The sequence below is a fragment of the Phocoena phocoena genome, chromosome 2 (assembly GCF_963924675.1).
Source record: "Phocoena phocoena chromosome 2, mPhoPho1.1, whole genome shotgun sequence".
Classification (NCBI taxonomy): Eukaryota; Metazoa; Chordata; class Mammalia; order Artiodactyla; family Phocoenidae; genus Phocoena; species Phocoena phocoena.
The window spans coordinates 4276174-4296168 of NC_089220.1; the positions used below are offsets into that span (position 1 = coordinate 4276174).

General features: G+C 49.1%; 1 protein-coding gene across 2 annotated transcripts in view; it reads right to left on the minus strand.

Annotated features, from left to right (window-relative positions):
• Positions 1-3008: 3008 nt before the first annotated feature.
• Positions 3009-19995, minus strand: part of WDR25 (WD repeat domain 25) — a 139083-nt gene continuing 122096 nt past the window's right edge. For both annotated transcript variants that reach the window (XM_065872203.1, XM_065872204.1), the window contains exons 4-6: positions 6383-6553; positions 3803-3943; positions 3009-3230 (exon numbers count right to left, since the gene is read on the minus strand). In XM_065872203.1, the coding sequence (XP_065728275.1) occupies positions 3009-3230; positions 3803-3943; positions 6383-6553 (534 nt within the window). The remainder of the gene's footprint in view (positions 3231-3802; positions 3944-6382; positions 6554-19995) is intronic.

The window sequence follows — 19995 nt, forward strand, 5'->3', positions numbered from 1 at the left end:
AGGCGACCAGTGTGGTAAAGAAACGGCCTCCAAGGACAGAGATTTGGCTGGTGTTTGCCCCAAGAGAAGTCGAAAGGGTACCAGCCCACAAAGGCCCCATGCAAGCAGGTGATGGGTCTGGGACCCATGGTGTCCTGGCCCCGAATCCCACAGGGCTGCAGGTAGCCGGGGTGTGGACTCAGCACAGGGGAGGGGCCGGGCAGTTCGGTGGACAGGGAGGTCGTCCCCTGGCCACACCCCAGCAGCCACGCCAAAGCCAGCTGAGTACGTGTGTGACTGATGCTCATTAAACAAAGGAGTGGTCACATTGACATATCACAGTGGGGAGAGCAGTCCGCAAACCACGTGATGGAATTCTCACTCAGTACACACTCCACATCAAGGAAGGCAGAAAAACGTCCGCTTCGGGCTGGGCTGGAAAGCAGGATGTCTGGACCCCAGGATCTGGGGCTGGATGCAAGGTGGGGGCAGGAGAGGCGGGCGAGAGGCACCTGGGAAGGCCAGGCCCCGCTACGCCCCAGACGAGCACAGCCTCCCCTCCCGGCCTGTGTCTGGGTTCATTCGCACGTGGTCAATCCATCTGACAAATGCCTGCCAAGGGGCTGTTCAGGCTGGACCTGGGGGGACACACCCTCATGACAGTACTGTGGGGGTCCCGTCACTCTCCCCTCCAGCTGCATAGTGGCAGCTGTGCCTGGCCAGGGACCCCTGGTCTGGGGCGGGCATGTGACACAAGCCAGCCAGTCAGAGGCCTTCCCTGAGGCTTGTCAAGTGGGAGTAGCTCACTGGGGGCTTCTGCCGTGAGAGTGAGCCAGAGCTGGCCAGAGGGGGCCTCGCCAGACCAGGTCTGAGGATGAACCCAACCGCGCCCTCTGGCCTGAACTGGCTCAACTCCTGCGCCAGTGGCTGGGCTGACGCTGATGCTAATATTATCGCTAATACTGATACTCCCACTGCTGGCTCCTGAACGCCTACTGCGTACACATCCTGCCGAGAGCTATCGCACCCAACCTCATGAATCCCCACAAGCTGGGTACTGTGAGTTCTCGTTTACAGTAGGGGACACTGAGGCACAGGGCAGCTCAGCACTGGCTGTGACCACACAATAGCGAAAGGGGGTGACGGGGTTGAAGTCCACGGCCGTCTGATCCCAAAGCCCACATCCTGCGGGCAGGTCTTACCTGCAGTTATTCACAGAATGCCTCCCGCACTCAGGGGCCAGGGATGCAGCCGGGAGCAAGGCCCCGCGAGCCCGGGAAGTTTGCACTGCACTGAGCACGCACGCTGGGAGGCAGCGTCAGGAGGGGACGGGGCTCAGGGCGCCTGTTACACTCGGAGCCCTGAAGGAGTGGGGCGAGGGGTGCGGGGGGAAGAGGGGCCCAGCACAGGGGGCGGCGGGAGGCAGCTGTAACCTGGGAAGGCTTCACAGAGGAAGTGACCCCAGGGCGGGCTTCACAGGTCACAGAGCTCCCCACTCAGAGCAGGCGAAGCCACCTGGGGGCGTGAGGGGCGAGGCAGGAGTGTCCACTGCCTGCCCCGGCTCTGAGTGGATGCACAGTCAGCCTCCCCTCTGCTCAGGCTGGAGCAGCCCCCCGTGCGGGCCTCCACTTCTGCCAGGGCTGAGCACGGGGTGCAGTTATCTTTCCCTCCACCAAAGAAGCCATTCTTCACCTCCCTGGTGTGAGGGACACCCGGGATCCCGTGCTCGCCACCCACCCACGCGCTTGGCCCTGGCCTCTCCAGCCCAGCTCGGGGGCACAGCATCCACTCAACACCCACTGCAGGCCAGGCTTCGTGCTGACTGCAGGGGACGAGGACGAAGGACAGAAAAGGGGTCGGCCCTCAGGATGAGTCCCACCTCAGGGCCTTTGCACTGCCCTTCCCTCTGCTTGGGATGCCCTGCCTGTGGACCCCAAGATTCCCAAGGGCCCGGGGGTGAGTTAGACACACTGAAATAAATGTTTGCCACCAGCCCCAGCAAGCCCCAGAGCCCCTCCCAATCTGCCCAGTCCCCCTCCCCAGACTGGAGCTCCCAGGGTGCTGACACCCACCACACACTTGACCTTCTTGGACCCTCACAGCAAGCCTGCAGGCTGGTGATTCTGACACCACTTTACAGAGGGGGGAACTGAGGCTCCGAGAGGAAATATGACTTGGTCTCGGCTACACTGAGCAGAGCCGGGCCTGGAGCCCAGGCTCTGGAGAGGCCAGGCTGGCCACCACCTGCTCCTGTGGCTTCCTCCTCAGGTCCCCTGTGTTTTCTCACTGACCCCCTGCCGGGGACACCCTCCTCACGGGCTCATGGTCTGCCCCCTCCAGGGAGACTTCCAAGGCTTCAGGGATGCCCCTGTCCTGAGACGTGCACCTTTGGTCCCCACCCTCACCCATCAGTGGATCTCTGGGCTCCTGGGGGCTTAGGGCCCTTGAGGCTCCTCAAGGGCCCTTTGCTTCTCCACATTGATCCCTCCCCCGGGGCAGACGCACTCCCGTGGGCAGCGTGCACACCTGACAGGCAGCGGGCAAGGAGGAGCGCAGATGGCCCAGGGCTCGGGCAAACCCGGGGGCCCCGCTGGCCACGCTTCGGGGGAGGGAGAGGGCGGCCCGCGCCTGAGCAGGCCCTGTGAGACTGGGGGCAGGCAGACCTGGACCCGGCGCCCCCGGGGGCTGCCCCCCCTCCAGCTCCCACCCCAGGTTTTGTCTCCAAACTCCAGCAGGCCTGCGAGTGGGGAGCCGATACATATTTGTCGCTGAAATAACCTAAGAAAGAGCAAAACACTCACGTTTATTGAGCGTCACCAGCACCGTGCCAGGCGCTTTCGCTCACGCAGTCCTCAGAACCCCGAGGCACACGGGTGTTTGTCCCCATTTTACAGATGAGGACACTGAGGCTCAGAGGGTGGAGAAGGCAGCGGCCACCCGAGCCTGACCCCGAAGCCAACCTCAGAGCCTCCTCATCACACACACCCACCCACCCCGGCCGGTGTCTGGAAAGTTCCGTGCTGGGAGGCTCAGTGCCAGATCTTAACGTCGCCCTCCCAGGAGCAGGTGGCGAGGACGGAGGGCAGCACGGGGTGGAAGGTGGTGCCCACACAGGCCTGCGTGTGCCCGTGCAGCGTGCGGGCGCGGCTGGCGGTGCGGAAGCTGTACACGAGGACCCGGCCGTCGGCACTGCCCGTCAGCAGCAGGTCACCGTCTGGAGAGCACTCGCAGCCCACCGAGTAGCCTTCCACCTGCAGAGGGTGACCCGGGGTGAGCAGGCCATGCGGCACAGGGCGCACGGCCTCGCCTGCCCCTCCCACAAGGGAGCGGGCTGGGGCCCAGAGGTGGCCAGGAGCAGGGCCGGGCCTCACACCCAGCGGCCAAGGTCCTGCCCTGAGGCCGGGGCCCCGGCATCGGCCTGTGTCACAAGGCTGGTTTAGTGTAATCCAGACAGCCCAGCTCTAGGACAGCTGATAGCGTCGGGCCTCCGCGCCAGGCGCTGGGTCCCCACTGGCTCTGCCCCATGAGGCAACCCTCAGCAGGGAAAGGGGGCAGATGGAGAAACAGCCCCACTCCCGTTCCATCCTGCGCCCCTCCCCAAGCCCCGTGACCTGTCCACGTGAGCTGACAGATCAAGGAAACTGCCCCTGCCCAGATGTGGCCCGGGGCCTCGAGCAGACACCAGGCCGCGTGGCACGGGGTCACCCGGGAAAGAGAAAACACGAATTGCCTGGACAGAGGGTCCCTGCCCTCAGGGGCCGCAAGCCCCTTGCTGGCATTGTCAGCGGGACGATCTTCCACCTGGGGGACGGGGACGAGGTACCTCGTGGCCTTCGTAGCGTCGTCTTCTGCTCATCCGGTAGGGCCACACAGCAGAGAAGAGGGCCAGGTAGTTGCCGTTGGTCTGCGCCAGGAACACAGGCTCCCTCGGGTGCAGGGTGAGGCTGGGGCAGGTGTACCTCTCCTGAGAAACAGCAGGGCCACAGAGAGGGCGGAGGAGGCTCCCAACTGGCCTTCTGCCTCTGACAGACTCACCCCCCAAACTCTGCCCGTGGGGCCTCGGGCCCCCTGCCCAGACCTTGGCTTAGGGGTCTGTGTGAGTTTCCTGCTGCTGCTGTAACAAAATGCCTCCAATTTCGTGGCTTAAAGCAACACACATTTATTATCTTACAGTTCTGGGGGTCAGAAGTCCGAAACGGTCTCTCTGGGCTAACCGAACTCAAGATGCCAGCAGGGCTTTGTTCCTTCTGGAGTCTTTAGGGGGGAATCTGTTCCCTTGTCTTTTCTGGCTTCTAGGGGCCCCCTGCACTCCTCGGCTCATGGCCTTTGGAGTAGACTGAAAAATGTCCCACCGAATACTTCCATGTCCTAATTCCTGGGACCTGTGAATGTCACCTTATATGTCAAAAAAAAAAAAAAGGCGGTGGGAGCTTGCAGGTATAATTAAGGATCTTGAGATGAGATTATCGTGTATTACTGCCCTAAACGCAATCACATGCACCCTTATAAAAGGGAAGCAGAGGAGATCAGACGCACAGAGGAGGCGATGTGAAGACAGAGCAGAGAGAGACCTGAAGATGCTCTCTCTGGCACGGAGACTGGAGTGATGCAGCCACAAACCAGTATCACCAGAAGCTGGAAGAAGCAAGGGACAGGCGCTCCCCCCCGAGCCTCCAAGGGGAGCGGGCCCTGACAACATCTTGATTTCAGCCCCGTGATACTTTTTACAAATTTCTGGCCTCCGTCACTGAAAGAATACGTTTCTGTTGATTTAAGCCACCAGGTTTATGGTAATTTGTAATTTGTCACACAGCGATAGAAAACGAATCCACATGCCCATCTCCCCACCTCCACAGTGAGCCGTCGAGGGTCCCCGGCCCAGCCCAGGGTCCCGCGCAGCCAGAACACATAGTAAGTGAGAAGGTGACTGGCCAAGCGGGGAGGTAAATGCCTGCACAAGGGGTTCCAAACAGGAGGGGAAATCTCACTGTTGAACAGGCTCGGGCACACAGAAACACCCCTAGAAGCTCCCTTCTCCATTGTACATGTTCCGTGTTCTAGGTGATGTCCTGAAGCCACAGCCTCTAACTGAGCCCCAATTCAGAGGGTGGCGTCAGGAGCAGCTGGAACTGTGGCTGCAGACGAACGTGTTGTCAGAGGCACACGATGGCCTGATAACGAGCTCCTGGCGTGACGCTACCGGGCAGAGGAGGCACATGTAACCTGACAACGAGCCCCTGGCGTGACGCTACCGGGCAGAGTGCCTGCTCGCCTGCACAGAAGGTGACGAGGTGTGACCCTAGGGGGGCTGGGGGCTCAGGCACACAGCACTTTCTCTACCTCACTTGCTTCCCTGGTCTCTGCAGGGCCGTCAGAGGCAGGATGCCCCAGTGGCTAGACATGCCCGTCCGGGCCCTCCCAGGGCTTATCGTTCTCGGTGGGTTGCACTAGAGCCCTGAAGTGAAGGTCTAGAGGCAGGTTGGCTCAGGGTCACTTAGAATCCTCTAAGAACAAGGGAAAAAGCAGGGAGAGGAAGATGGTGTATATATACGCCTGACATATATTTTTAAATTCAGGGTGGCAGCACCAAAGAGATTAGCCATAGCTAATTTGAAATCTTAAAAGATGATGGTGGGTGGTGATAGTGATGTCGGTGATGGCGGTGATGTGTGGTGATGGTGCTGGAGATGGTGATGGTACTAAAGGTGATGGTGATGATAGCGGTGATGGTAATAGAGGTGGGGGTGATGACAGGTAGTGCATTTTATGGAGAACTCCCCGTGCCTGGCACTGTGCTAGATTCTTTATAAGTACTTATGTCTTTAAATTCTCAAAGCCACTCTATGAGGCAAGAAACATTCTCACCTCAGTTTACGAAGAGAAAAATGAGAATCAAAGAGGGTAGATAATGGGCCCAGGCCCTCTGCCTATAAGTGGTGAATGCAGGATTTTAATGCAGGTGGTCTACCTTCGGGGTCCCTGCTTGAACCCTTGAGTCACAGCCCCTGCCAAAACCACTGAGCCAGGGCAAGGTGGAACCCTGAAGGCTGGCTGGGGTGGCGGAGGGAGGGTAGGGGTGTCTCGGGGGTGCATCCGCGTTCCCGTGGATCTGGACCGGGCCGCCCCTCCACACGCTTACCCCGGGGCCAGGCTGTGCTGGACGGAGGATGAGTGAGAGGACCGTTAGGGAGTCACTCCGATCTGGGAGCCAGTGGAAGGTTCTCTGGGCAGGCCTGGACCTGCATTTTGCCTTCCCCGACCCTACAGATTTCAGGCAGCCCATCTGTCTCCAAAGGTCCTGTCTGCCGAACCATCTCCGCAGAAGTGCCCTGGGGCCCCGGACAGCCTGGGACTACACGGATGCACCCTGAAACCGGAAGCAATGCCAAACAGGGTTTCTCACGTGGAAAATCTGGTTGGAGATTTTGGCGGAGCTCCGGAAATCCCAGGCAATAATGGTGCGGTCGGCAGAGTCCCGGCTCGAAGCATCCGTGCTGCTCAGAAACTCGGAGCCTTCTCGGAGAAAGAGGATGTCCAGGGTCTGCTGGACGGTGGCCTTGTAGCTTCTCACCACCTGCAAGAGTGGGCACCCGTCATGCCGGTGGGCCCCAGGGGTACAGGGCGGGTGCCACAGACAGGGACAAGGAGGGCCGCTGAGTGCCCCGAGGGCCGGAGAGTTTGGAGAGGCTGGTGCTGGAAAATGCGCCCCCAGGCTGAGGAGCCCAAGCGCGGAGGTGAGGCTGCTGCGGGATGACCTCAGGACCTGCCCCGTGATACCTCCACAGTGGGCAGTCCTCCGCGTCCCCTCCCCACACCCACTGGCGCATGGGTGCAGGGAGGCATGAAGATCTCCCCAGTCAGACTGGTCCCCTGGAGAGCAGCGGGGGCCCAGCGAAGGAGAGCTTAGGGAAGGGCCCACGCCTAGCCAAGGGCACCTAAAGGCATCAGTGATGCCCATCAATACCAGGGCCACACTCTGTGCGAGGGTCTTGCTTCTGAAGAGGTCACGTAATTCACAGCTTTCAAAGCCTCAGCCTAACGTCCCTGGAGTGATAAGTGCATCGTGGGAGCCAGTGTTCTCGAGCCCACGGAACCAGAACCGCAGCCTGTAAGTTAGCTTTAAAGACACTCTTTCTTTCTTACGTCATCACCAACATTCCACAGCCTCCGGTCTCTAAACTAACACAATTAAGCGGCAAGCTGCTGTTCCGCTTCCTTCAGGGCGTTTTCTCACATGAACCTTCCAGCCTACAGCAACTGGGCTGGGCAGGGGCAGGGTGGAGGTCCCAGCACCCGGACTAACACGTACCTCCATGCAGTAAACTCCTGGGCAACACGACTTTAAATTGCAATAGTGAGCAACAGGCCGCGGGCACAGTGCCCTGGGCCCGCCTGCCGGGTCTGGCGGCCTGTTTACCAGCTCCCAGGGCGCCACCATGTGGCCACAGCATAAACACAGCTCTCCGGCACCTCGGCAGCCGGCCGTGAAACGAGCTGCCCTCACACTTAAAAACTGGAGTTTAGGGATTCCCTGGTGGCGCAGTGGTTAAGAATCCACCTGCAAAGACAGGGTACATGGGTTTGAGCCCTGGTCCCTGAAGATCCCACATGCCGCAGGGCAACTCAGCCCGTACGCCACAGCTACTGAAGCCTGCGGCACCTAGAGCCCGTGCTCCGCAGCAAGAGAAGCCACTGCAGTGAGAAGCCCGCGCACACCAAGGAAGAGGAGCCCCCACTCTCCGCAACTAGAGAAAGCCCACGCGCAGCAACGAAGACCCAACGCAGCCAAAGATAAATAAATAAACATAATTTTAAATAGTAAATATCTAAAAAAATAAATAAAATAAAAACTGGAGTTTACAAACTTTCAAAATGTTTCAGACACAGATTTTCTATCATCCTCTTTCAAATATATATAAGTCAAATTCACATTAAATGCAGCACTCCATAAATCCAATTTAGACAGAGGGGTATTTTGAGACCCATTCTCCAGATGAGGAACACTGAGGCTCAGAGAGATGCAGGGATTTACTCCAGGGCGCAGGGCCAGGGTGTGGTGCTTCTCTGGGGCCCACATCCCCGTCTCCTGCTGGCCAAGTCCTGCCTCAGTGAACGCTGGGGCAAATTCCTGGGGGAGGGTGGGGAACAAACGATTACCTTCTCTGAGCCTCTTCAGAAGCAGCCCTCAGCTAGGGCGATTTCAGGGTGGGCCCCCTGGAGCCTGAGGAGTAGTCCAGGGGTAGAAAAGTGAGGGCAGTCCTGCAGGCCTCTGAACACTGGCCAGCCTGTGGAACTGCCCACCTTCCTCCCTCCCTTCCTCTCCCACTCTGTGCACCAGGATCCCACATGCCCGCTTTGCCCTCCCAGGTAGCCATGAGTCTCCTGGAGTGTGGGCTGGAAGGAAAGCTCCAGAGCCCCCGCCAGGAGGGGCATAGGAGCCGCGCTGCTGGCAGATGCTCTGGCCTGCCCAGCCTGGAGCTGGGGCAGCGGTCTAGGGCCTGGGAGGGGACGTGGACCACCAGAGTCCCCAGCACGTGCTCTGAGACGTGCACAACATCCCGACTCAAAGAACAGCGCTGTCCCAGGGCAGGGTTTGGAATCTGCTCTGGTGGGAAGAGAAGGGAGGGGAGGGAGCAAGGCCCGTCGTCATGGCTCCAGATCCATCCCCACCTCTCATCCCCAGCGCCACGGTCACCTCTGACTTAAACCACCCTCTCCACCAGCAGCCCCAGGCCTCCATCTGCCAAGGCCACATGCGGCCCTGAAGGCCTTCCTGCCGCCTTTCCCGACACCCTCCCCATCACCACAGTCCAGGCGAGGAGCAGGGAATCAAGGGTGGCAGGGCAGCAGGTGCCGGGAGAGGGATAAGTCCGGCCCAACTCACGTCCCTAGATGTGGCCTGTGCACCGAGGCGCGTCTCCTCCTGGGCGGCGGGGACACAGCCCCAAGAGCCCATAGGGAGTGGCTGCCGATGGGCAGCACCGTGACATCCGTGGGCACCTGAGCCCCTCTCCAGCGGCGGCACCTGGATCCCCACACGCACTCGGGAAACACACTGACCCAGGAAAGCCTGGAGGAAGAGGAGGGCCCGTTGAGTTCCAGCCACAGGCTGGGGGTTTCACAGAAATCATCTCCTGATGGCAGCAGGAGGAAGCTGCTCCCAGAGGGCGGTGCGAAGGCCCAGAGAAGCAACGTGCCAGGGGTCCTCGGCCTGTCCCCGGCAGAACCACTCACGTGCCCACCGACACACCACCTGCCTTTTCCAGGAGAACGAAAACCCTCGTTCTGTACACTTCCTGAGAATGGATGGAAATGGCCCAATTCATTAGGGCGTCGTAAAATCGAATGGCCGGGAAACAAGCCGTGTTACGGGCGATCCCTGCCAACAGCGCTGCTGTAAGTGGAAGGCTGACCTTTGAAGTGATTGCCGCTGAACATGATTTACTTGCCTTCACAACTGCTGCTGCCCCGGGAAAGAGCAGAGGAGCCATTTGTGTGTCTAGCTGGTGGGTTTTATGGCAACCTTAATTACACCGACAGCTGGTACGTCCCATCCCAGGGGCGTGGGACAGCGCTACAGGGCCTAACTAGCTGGATCCACAGGGAACCTCACTCAGACCCTTCTGGCAACCTGGGCCTCTGTCAGCAGACAGTTGTAGACACTTGGCCAAAAGTCTACAGCTTTGGGGAAAATGGAAGACGTGATCAAGACACATTCAGGTGTGATGAAAATCACCTAATATCCTTAAAATCTTGTCTGCTTGGCCCCCAAACAGACCTCCGAAGGCTCACCTTTCCCTTCCCCGGGCCGTGCCACTTCCGAGGTGTGCGGGGTTGGGGGGCAGGCTCCGCGGCTGGTTTTGAGTCACCACCACCAGGGGCCTGGACTGGACAACAAGCCAGCCTCTCGCGTCTATGCGCTGCTGGACCCCAGAAAGAGGGAGGCTGGGGGCCCAGCTCCCCCCTCCCCTCCACCCCGGCCAGTCCTCTGCACCCAAGTCTGGAGGGAAAGTGAGGGAGACACTGCTCTGGGCCCCCCAGGATGGCCGAGGCCACCTGCCCGCCCTACAGGACTGTGAGTTCCTGGGGACAGACGCCTGTCACATTTCTGGGACACCCTTGGCCAGGACTGGGTCTGCACACTGCAGACATCAGTAAGTTGTGCTGAATTAAGGGCTGGATAAGTGAATGAGCAGATAAACAAATGGACGGACGAACGAAAGGACAACTTGAAAGGCCTCTGGCTGCCAGTAACAGGCGGGCCCTTGGGGCTGAGGCAATGCACGTGGACCTGCTGCCACCGGCTCCAGTAGGCGCCCTGGGAGATGATGTTCATTCACGGGGCCCTCCATGGCCCTCGGCGTGGAGACAAGGACACCTCATCCACCAAGGACCTCCAAGACCGTGGAGGGGGGAGGGGAGGGAAGGGCTCAGGGCATGCATGCCACCACCAGACATCCGGAGGTGGGAGGGCCAAGCTCTCAGGCAGACACCCGGGTATCTGAGCCTGATGGCCTATCACTGGCTGCGCGCCGCTGGGCAGGCAGCTCACCTCTCAGCGCTTCAGGCTCCACACCTATAAGGTGGGGCTAAGAGCAGGACCTAGAGCTTGGGCGTGAAGGACGGTGACAGGCCTGGCCAAGAGGCCAACACACAGCAGATGCTCATAAACCTCTTCCCAGGCCGGCCAGAGCTAGTCCCTGGGATGGGGCTGGGGGTCCTTGGGCAGGTCCCTTCTCCCCAGATTTCAATTCCTTCCCCTTGAATATATTGGTCTCTTCAAATTCTAAGATGCGAGGAGTCTCTGCACAATGGCAAACTGGAGAGGTGAGTAAAGAGCCCCTTTCTACGGTTTAAAATCACACAAGTAAAAGTAGCCAATCACATGGGATAGTGTACACCAAAAGTGCTCTGTGGGGCTTCCCTGGTGGCGCGGTGGTTGGGAGTCCGCCTGCCGATGCAGGGGACACGGGTTCGTGCCCCGGTCCAGGAGGATCCCACATGCCGCGGAGCGCCTAGGTCCGTGAGCCGTGGCCGCTGGGCCTGTGCGTCTGGGGCCTGTGCTCTGTAACGGGAGAGGCCACAACAGTGAGAGGCCCGTGTACCGCAAAAAAAAAAAAAAAAAGTGCTCTGTGGATAATTTTTTTTTAAAAAAACAGAAATTTATATTAAAACAAAAGAAACTATATAAATATGAAAAGAGAGTATGACTGAATTTTTCTACAATCTGAGAGTAGGGGAAACTTCCCTGGTCATCACTCCAAGGCCAGAGCAATAAAAGAAAAGATGCATAAATCTGGCTACATGAAAATAATAGTAGTAGTAATAATAATAATAAACATTATTGCACGGCATATAAAACAGATAAATAATTATGAAAAATAAAAAAGACAAATGGGAGAGATATTTGCAACTTATATTAGAGGCAAAGGTCACTGTCCCTAATACACAGACAGGGTCTAAAAATCGATGAAAAAGACCAAGAGCTCTACAGAAAAATGGGCAAGAGAAGTGAACAGAGAGCTCATATGAGAGGGAATGTAACTGGTCCTTCAATCTTGCTCATAAGAAATGAAATTTTAAATTACATGGAGATATCATTTCTTACTTGTCAGATTAGAAAAGCCAGAAGTTTGACAACACACTCCGTTAGGTGGCTGTTGGGCATTACTTACTTTGCACACTGCTGACAGAAATGCAAAATGGTACAGTCCCTATGGAGAGAATTTGGGTGACACCAAGCAAAACAGCATGTGCCTTGTTACTCGGCAATATACATAACCCAGCAAACCAACTTGTAGGAACTGATCCCGAAGTTACAGCAGCAAACACCAGAAAACATAAGCACAAGGCCGCTGAAAGCAGCACTACTTGTAAAATTAAAAAGCAGAAATAACCCAAACGTACAAGAAGGGACCAGTTAAACAGACATCAGTCCAGACACACTCTGGAATACCATGTGTGCTGCTGTAAAAAAGAGTGAGGCCCATCTCCCTGCCTGCTGTGGGCTGGCTTCCAGGAGGTACTGCTCAGTGCAAAAGCAAGGTGGAGAGCAAAAGGGCGTACAGTAAATACGAGAGGTTTGTGTTTGCTTCCATAAAAACAGTAGAAAGATAAACCAGAAACTAAATAATAAATAAATCAGTCAGACTGCCTCTAGAGGGGAGAGGACAGAATGGGGGAGACAGGGCTAGAGGCAGAAAGTAGAGGCTTTCTATAGAGGGGCAGACAGTAAATATTTTAGGGTTTGGAAGCTACATTTAGTCACTGTTGCATTCTCTTCTGTGTGTGTGTGTGTGTGTGTGTGTGTGTGTGTGTGTGTGTGTTACAGCCATTTAAAAATGTAAAAATCATTCTTAACTCAAGGACCATACAAAAACAGGCCGTAGGCCGGACTGGGCCCATGGGCTGTAGTTTTCCAATCCCTTCTCCAGAACCATGTATGTATTTTATAAAATTATACAACAAAATTAACTTAAAAAGCAGGCTCTAAAATATGAAAGCAAAATTAAGCAAATGAAACAAAACATGTATTGAGTTGGTAGCTTAATCACACAAATGGGGTTTATTTTAAGAGACATTAAAGCATAGTAGTTTAAGGCAGATCCTCAGTTGAATATACATTATGAACAGAAAACCAGTAATCTGATGGTAAACCCTAATTGGATATACCTTGTGGACAAAAAGAACTGTGAGAAATCTTCAATTGTTTTCAGTCATTACATTGCTAGTGTCCACATACACCCAAAAAATTGTGGTAAGGAAGACAGAAATAAAAATTTTCAGTTTAAAAGAGATCAAAAACATATAAAAACAAAGAAGCTAAAGAAAAATTCTGTAATGCTAAATTTGAATTGGACAAGTCAGCATAAACAATGATATATTTTTTTCTTAACAAGAAAAACATTTCTTAGCTCTGTCCACAGAAGAAGTCTAGAAACAATGACCAACCACAACACTTAGATTCTGGTCTCTAAACCCACAAGTGACACAGATGACAGAGCAAGGCATTACAATGGTCATCACAACTATACATAACATACGTTTAAGAAGGCAGAAGGAAGACTGACCAAGGTTAGTTGAGACATAGAGGATGTATGAGCCCCTCATTGAATTTCTAAAGATGAAATGCACAGGGTTTGAGGAAAAGCTATATTAGATGGGATTAACATCAGATGAGACACTGCAAAAGAGAACATTACTGAAACTAGAGGACATAGCAATTGAAAATTTCAAAACATACTGGAGAGAAAAAAGACTGAATTTTTAAAATGAACAAAATCTAGTTTTAAACCAAAATGGAGCAAACCCACTATGGTCTCTCACTCTCTTTCATAAATTACAACTAAAAACTCTGGACGAAATTCAAGAAGCAACTACCTGAAGATTTTGAAAAGTAAATAACAGCTGATAGGTTGAAGAGGGAAGTCAAAATTTGAAGAAAGACCCATATGACAGGTAAGGTTCTAGTTTTTTGTTTCTTTGTTTTAGTTTTTACTTTGGGGGTTTGGGGGAGTTTTTTTGTCTTTTTTTTTTTTTTTTTTTTTGTGGTACGCGGGCCTCTCACTGTTGTGGCCTCTCCCGTTGCGGAGCACAGGCTCCGGACGCGCAGGCTCAGCGGCCATGGCTCACGGGCACAGCCGCTCCGCGACATGTGGGATCCTCCCGGACCGGGGCACGAACCCGTGTCCCCTGCATCGGCAGGCGGACTCTCAACCACTGCGCCACCAGGGAAGCCCGTTTTTTTGTCTTTTAACTCCTGATGTTGACCCACAGACAGACTGAATCAAGGAATTACATAGTAGACATGGACAGCAAAACTTCTGAAATAAATCCATCATCCTGGCCAGAGGAACAAGAAAATGGGTCCTTGTAAGCCAGAGAGTATCGGGTGAAATTTTTAAAATATCTCCTTGCTCTCCTAGCCCTGCCCTGATGCCAATCCCAACAGCTCTGGCAGTGCAGCACAAATACCTAAAAACCAGAAGGGAAAAAACCTGAAGAGAAGAACTGGAAAATGGAGGGAAATTCACGTTATTTTTTCCTCTATCTTCTCTGGCCCATTTGCTTTGAAAGGGATCCCGGTTATGGACACTGTGTGACAAGGGAGAAGGCTAACATTCTGAAAGAACTCCATTGCTCTGGGCAGAAGAACCAGGAAAGGAGGCCCAGGGAGCCAGGCAGTGTGGGTGAAATTCCAAAGAGGAGATAGCTGAGAAGGGAATCCTCTACTTCTGTATATGAACTGACACACATCCCAGGACAATCCCTAAGCTACATGTGCATGGAACATGGCCAAAGGGGCACAGCTAAAGCTTTGAGAAGTGGAGTACCATATAACTGCTGCCTCAGTCCGAAACTAACCCTTTAGTGGCTCCGCATAACAAAGGTTTTTAATACAGAACTGAAAATGGAGCCACTGACCACAGGAGATAAGGAACTTGCAATATGAATCTAGCAGGTTTGGTTGCCTGTTAAGACAAACAAATCACTATTCTCTACAGGATTTTAATAGGACCCAGGATCTTACAACATAATGTTCAAAATATTCAGGATATATTCTGAAATTACTTGACACACAAAAACCAGGAAAATGTAAACAGTACCCTTGAGAAAAAAGAAACCATAGATGCCAACCCTGAAGTGACCCAGATGTTTGACCCATATTATCAGACACATTTAAACCGCTATTAAATAATAATCATCAATGAGATAAACACCCTTGAAATAAATGGAGAGATGATTTCAACAGAGAAACAGAAATTATATATATACTTTTAAGTAGAAATTTTAGAACCGAAAAAAACACTTTTTAATCATGGGATAAGCACAATAACGAAATGGAAGTGACAAAAGAAAGACTTAGTGAACTTGAAAAAGGATCAATAGAAATAATTCAATCTAAAGAAAAAATAAGCAAAGACTTAGGAACCTGTGAGATAATATCAGAAGCTTAAATATTTTTGTCAATGGAGTTCCTGAAGGAGAAGGAAAAGAGAGCAGTGCAGAAAAGAAATACTGACTGAACATGCCCAAATTTGGTGAAAGGCATAAATTTAGAGTCAAGAGATTCAGCAAGCCACAAAGAGGGTAAAAATCAAAGAAATCCAAGCCCTGACACACCACAATCCAACTGCTGAAAACATCAAAGAAAAAAATCTTGAAAGCACCCGGGGAAAAAATGAACCATTATATGAACGACAATTTAAATGCTGTGGATTTCTCATCAGAAACTATGGAGGTTAAAAGGCAGTGGGACATACTAAAAATGGTGAAAGAAAGGAGTGTCAACCCAGAATTTTATAGACAGTAAAAATATCCTTCAGGAATGAAGGTGAAATAAAGACCTTGCCAGATGAAGAAAAACTAAGAGAATTTGTCATCAGGAGACCTGCTCTATTTAAAACAAGCGCTAAAGGAAGTTCTTCAAGTTGAAGAGAAATAATAGCAGAGGAAAACTTGGAACTTCGGGAATGAAGGAAGAACAACAGAAATGGCATACGATTGGGCAAATATAAAAGGTCATTTTTCTCCAGTTAAATTCTTTAAAATATGCATGACTGTTGAAAACAAAAAATTCTAAGTCCTTAAGGCAGAAAGAAAACTATACCAGACTTGAATCTACACAAGAGGATGAAAAGCAGCAAAAAATGGTAAATACGAAGGGAAATAAAAAATGCTTTTCTATTATTAAAATATTTTTAAGATAATTTGCTGTTTCTAGCAAAAATAATAACAATGTATTGTAGGGGATTGTAATATACGTACAAGTAAAATTTATGCCAAAAATAGCACAAAGACCCTGAGGGGTAAAATTGAAAATTTGTATATTGTTCTAAGGTTCTCATACAATACAAAAAGAGTTAAGACTTGAAGGTAGACTGATGAGATAAAAATATATATTATAAACTCTAAAGCAACCACTAAAAATAAACCACAACACAAATCCACAGATAATAAAGCAACAAAGGAGATAAGAAAAAAATCACAAAATAAAAGCTAAATTAATCTATAAGGAAACCATAAAAACAAAAAAAGGAGAAAAAGGAATAGATGGAACAAACAAAAAAAAATAGCAAGATGCTAGATTTAAACCCAGCCATATCAAAAATTACATTAAATGAAAACAGGGTAAATATACAAGTCAAAGGAAAAGATTGTTATATAGAATTAAAATGAAAGAGCAATACCCAACTAAATGCTGTCTATAAGAAACATGTTTTAAAAATAAAGACACAAATAGGTTAAGGTAAAAAGATGAAAAAGATATACCATGCTAACAGTAATCAAAATAAACCAAGAATGCCTGTTAGCAACAGACAAAGTAGATTTCACAGTAAAAAATATTTTCAGGGATGAAAAGGGTCTTTCACAATGATAAAAGAATCAATTCATCAGGATAACATAACAATCCTAAATGTTTATGCACCTGATAACAGGGCTTCAAAATAAGTGATGGGGAACTAACAGAACTTAAAAGGTATATTAGACAAATTTACGCTTATAGTCACAAATTTCAACTAGGTGGTCATAACTAACAGAACAAACAGAGATATCAGAAAGGATACTGAATACTTGAATAACACTATTAACCAACTTGAGATAATTGACATTTATAGAACATTGCACACAACACAGTAGAATATACATTATTTCCAAATGCGCACAGAACATTTACCAAAATAGACCATGTTATAGGACATCAAACAAAATTTCAATAAATTTAAAAGGATTCAAACATACAATGTATGTTTTGTGACCATAATGGAATTAAATTAGAAATCACTAACAGGTATGTAGAAATTTCCCAAGTATTTGTAATCTAAACACTCTTAAATAATCCATGGATCAAGAAGAAATACAAAACGTAATTAGAAAGTATTTTTAACTGAATGAAAATGAAAAACAATATATCAACAGTTGTGTAATGCAGCTGCAAAACCTAGTGGAAAATTAAAAGTACTGAACATCTATAATAGAAAAGAATAAAAATCCCAAAATAATGACCTCAACTTCCACTTTATGATGGAAAAAAAAGATAAACCTAAGTTTTAAGCAGAAAAAAAAATGTTTAAAAGAAAAATTGATCACTTTTTTAAATAAAAGAAATAGAGAAAAATCAGGGCATCCCTGGTGGCCCAGTGGTTAAGAATATGCCTGCTAATGCAGAGGACATGGGTTCAATCCCTGGTCCGGGAAGATCCCACATGCCGCAGAGCAACAAAGCCCACGCGCCACAACTACTGAGCCCGTGCTCTAGAGCCCGCGAGCCACAACCACTGAAGCCCGTGCACCTACAGCCCATGCTCTGCAACAAGAGAAGCCACCCAATGACAAGCCCACAAACCACAACGAAGAGTAGCCCCCTCTCCCCTCAACTAGAGAAAGCCCACGTGCAGCAACAAAGACGCAACACAGCCAAAAATAAATAAATATATTTAAAAAAAGAAACAGAGAAAAATCAATGATACAAAAATGTATACTTAAGAAAGATCAACAAAACTGATAAATCTCTATCCAGACTGATCAGAGGAAAAAGAGAAAAGACTCAAATCACCAATATCAGGAATGAGAGAAATGAGGTGACATCACTACAGATTATACAGGTATTTTTTAAATAATTAAAATAGTATGAAAAACTTTATGTCAAAGAGATAACTTTGATGAAATGGATAAATTTCTTGAAGGATATAAACTACTAAAGGTCACTCAAAGAGAAACAGAAAATTGGAATAACCTTATATTTACTAAATAAATTTATTTGAGGTTTTAAATCTTCCCGCAAAGAAAATTTCAGGCCAAGCCAGTCTCATCACTAGTCAATTCTGGCAAATATTTATGGAATAAATAATATCAATTATACACAAACTCTTCCAGAAAACTGAAGAGAAAGGAACACTTCCCAAATTACTTATGAGGCCAGAATTACTCTGATACCAAAACCAGACAAAGATATTATAAGAAAAATATAGATCAATACCCCTGATGAACATACATTAAAAATTCTTAACACATTTTACCTAATAGAATCCCATAAAGATATAAAGAAGATAATGTATCACAATAAAGTGAGATTAATCCCAGTAATACAACGTTGTTTTAATATTTGAAAATCTATCAAGAAATTCCACCATATTAACGAAATAAAAGAGAAAAACCACACTATCCCTTCAATAGATGTGAGAAAGGCATTTGACAAAATCCAACGTTTATTCATGATAAAAAATCTCAACAAACTAGGAATAAAAGGGGATGTCCTCAAACCGGTAGGGGCATCTACCGAAAAAAACTACAGTTAACATCATATGTAACTATGAAAAAGAATGCAATTTTTTTTTTCTAAGATTGGAAAGGCAAGTATGTCCATTCTCACCACTTCTAAGTCAACATTGTTTTAGAGATTTGAGCCAGTGCAATAAGGTAACAGGAGGAAGGAGGAAAGAAGAAATTACATCCAAATTAGAAAAGAATTAAAGCTGCCTTTATTCACAGATGACATGACCATCTTTGCAGAAATAGAACCTACAATGAAGCAACTAGAACTAATAAATGAGCTTACCACAGTTGCAGAATTCAAGGTAAAAATACAAATATCCACTATATTTCTATATTCTAACAATGTATAACCAGAAATTGAAATTGAAAAATACTATTTACAATAGCATAAAAATATATAAATACTTAGGGATAAATCTAAACAAAAACAATGTGATGGAGTTGTACAATAAAAACTACAAAACATTGGTGAGAAAAAAATGAAGGTTTAAATATATGGAGAAATATACTATGATTATGGATTGGAAGACTTGAAGTTAAGAATTCAGTGCTGACATTCACAGAAAGACAGACAAGATGAAAAGGCAGAGGACTATGTACCAGATGAAGGAACAAGATAAAACCCCAGAAAAACAACTAAATGAAGTGGAGATAGGCAACCTTCCAGAAAAAGAATTCAGAATAATGATAGTGAAGATGATCCAGGACCTCGTAAAAAGAATGCAGGCAAAGATCGAGAAGATGCAAGAAATGTTTAACAAAGACCTAGAAGAATTAAAGAACAAACAAACAGAGATGAACAACACAATAACTGAAATGAAAAACTACACTAGAAGGGATCAATAGCAGAATAACTGAGGCAGAAGAACGTATAAGTGACCTGGAAGACAGAATGGTGGAATTCACTGCTGCAGAACAGAATAAAGAAAAAAGAATGAAAAGAAATGAAGACAGCCTAAGAGACCACTGGGACAACATTAAACACAACACCATTCGCATTGTAGGGGTCGCAGAAGGAGAAGAGACAGAGAAAGGACCAGAGAAAATATTTGAAGAGATTACAGTCGAAAACTTCCCTAACATGGGAAAGGAAATAGCCACCCAAGTCCAGGAAGCACAGCGAGTCCCATACAGGATAAACCCAGGGAGAAACATGCCGAGACACATAGTAATCAAATTGGCAAAAATTAAAGACAAAGAAAAATTATTGAAAGCAGCAAGGGAAAAATGACAAATAACATACAAGGGAACTCCCATAAGGTTAACAGCTGATTTCTCAGCAGAAACTCTACAAGCCAGAAGGGAGTGGCATGATATACTTAAAGTGATGAAAGGGAAGAACCTACAACCAAGATTACTCTACCCGGCAAGGATCTCATTCAGATTCGATGGAGAAATCAAAACCTTTACAGACAAGCAAAAGCTAAGAGAATTCAGCACCACCAAACCAGCTCTACAACAAATGCTAACGGAACTTCTCTAAGTGGGAAACACAAGAGAAGAAAAGGACCTACAAAAACAAACCCAAAACAATTAAGAAAATGGTCACAGGAACATACATATTGATAATTACCTTAAACATGAATGGATTAAATGCTCCAACCAAAAGACACAGCCTTGCTGAATGGATACAAAAACAAGACGCATATATATGCTGTCTACAAGAGACCCACTTCTGACCTAGGGACACATACAGACTGAAAGTGAGGGGATGGAAAAAGATATTCCATGCCAATGGAA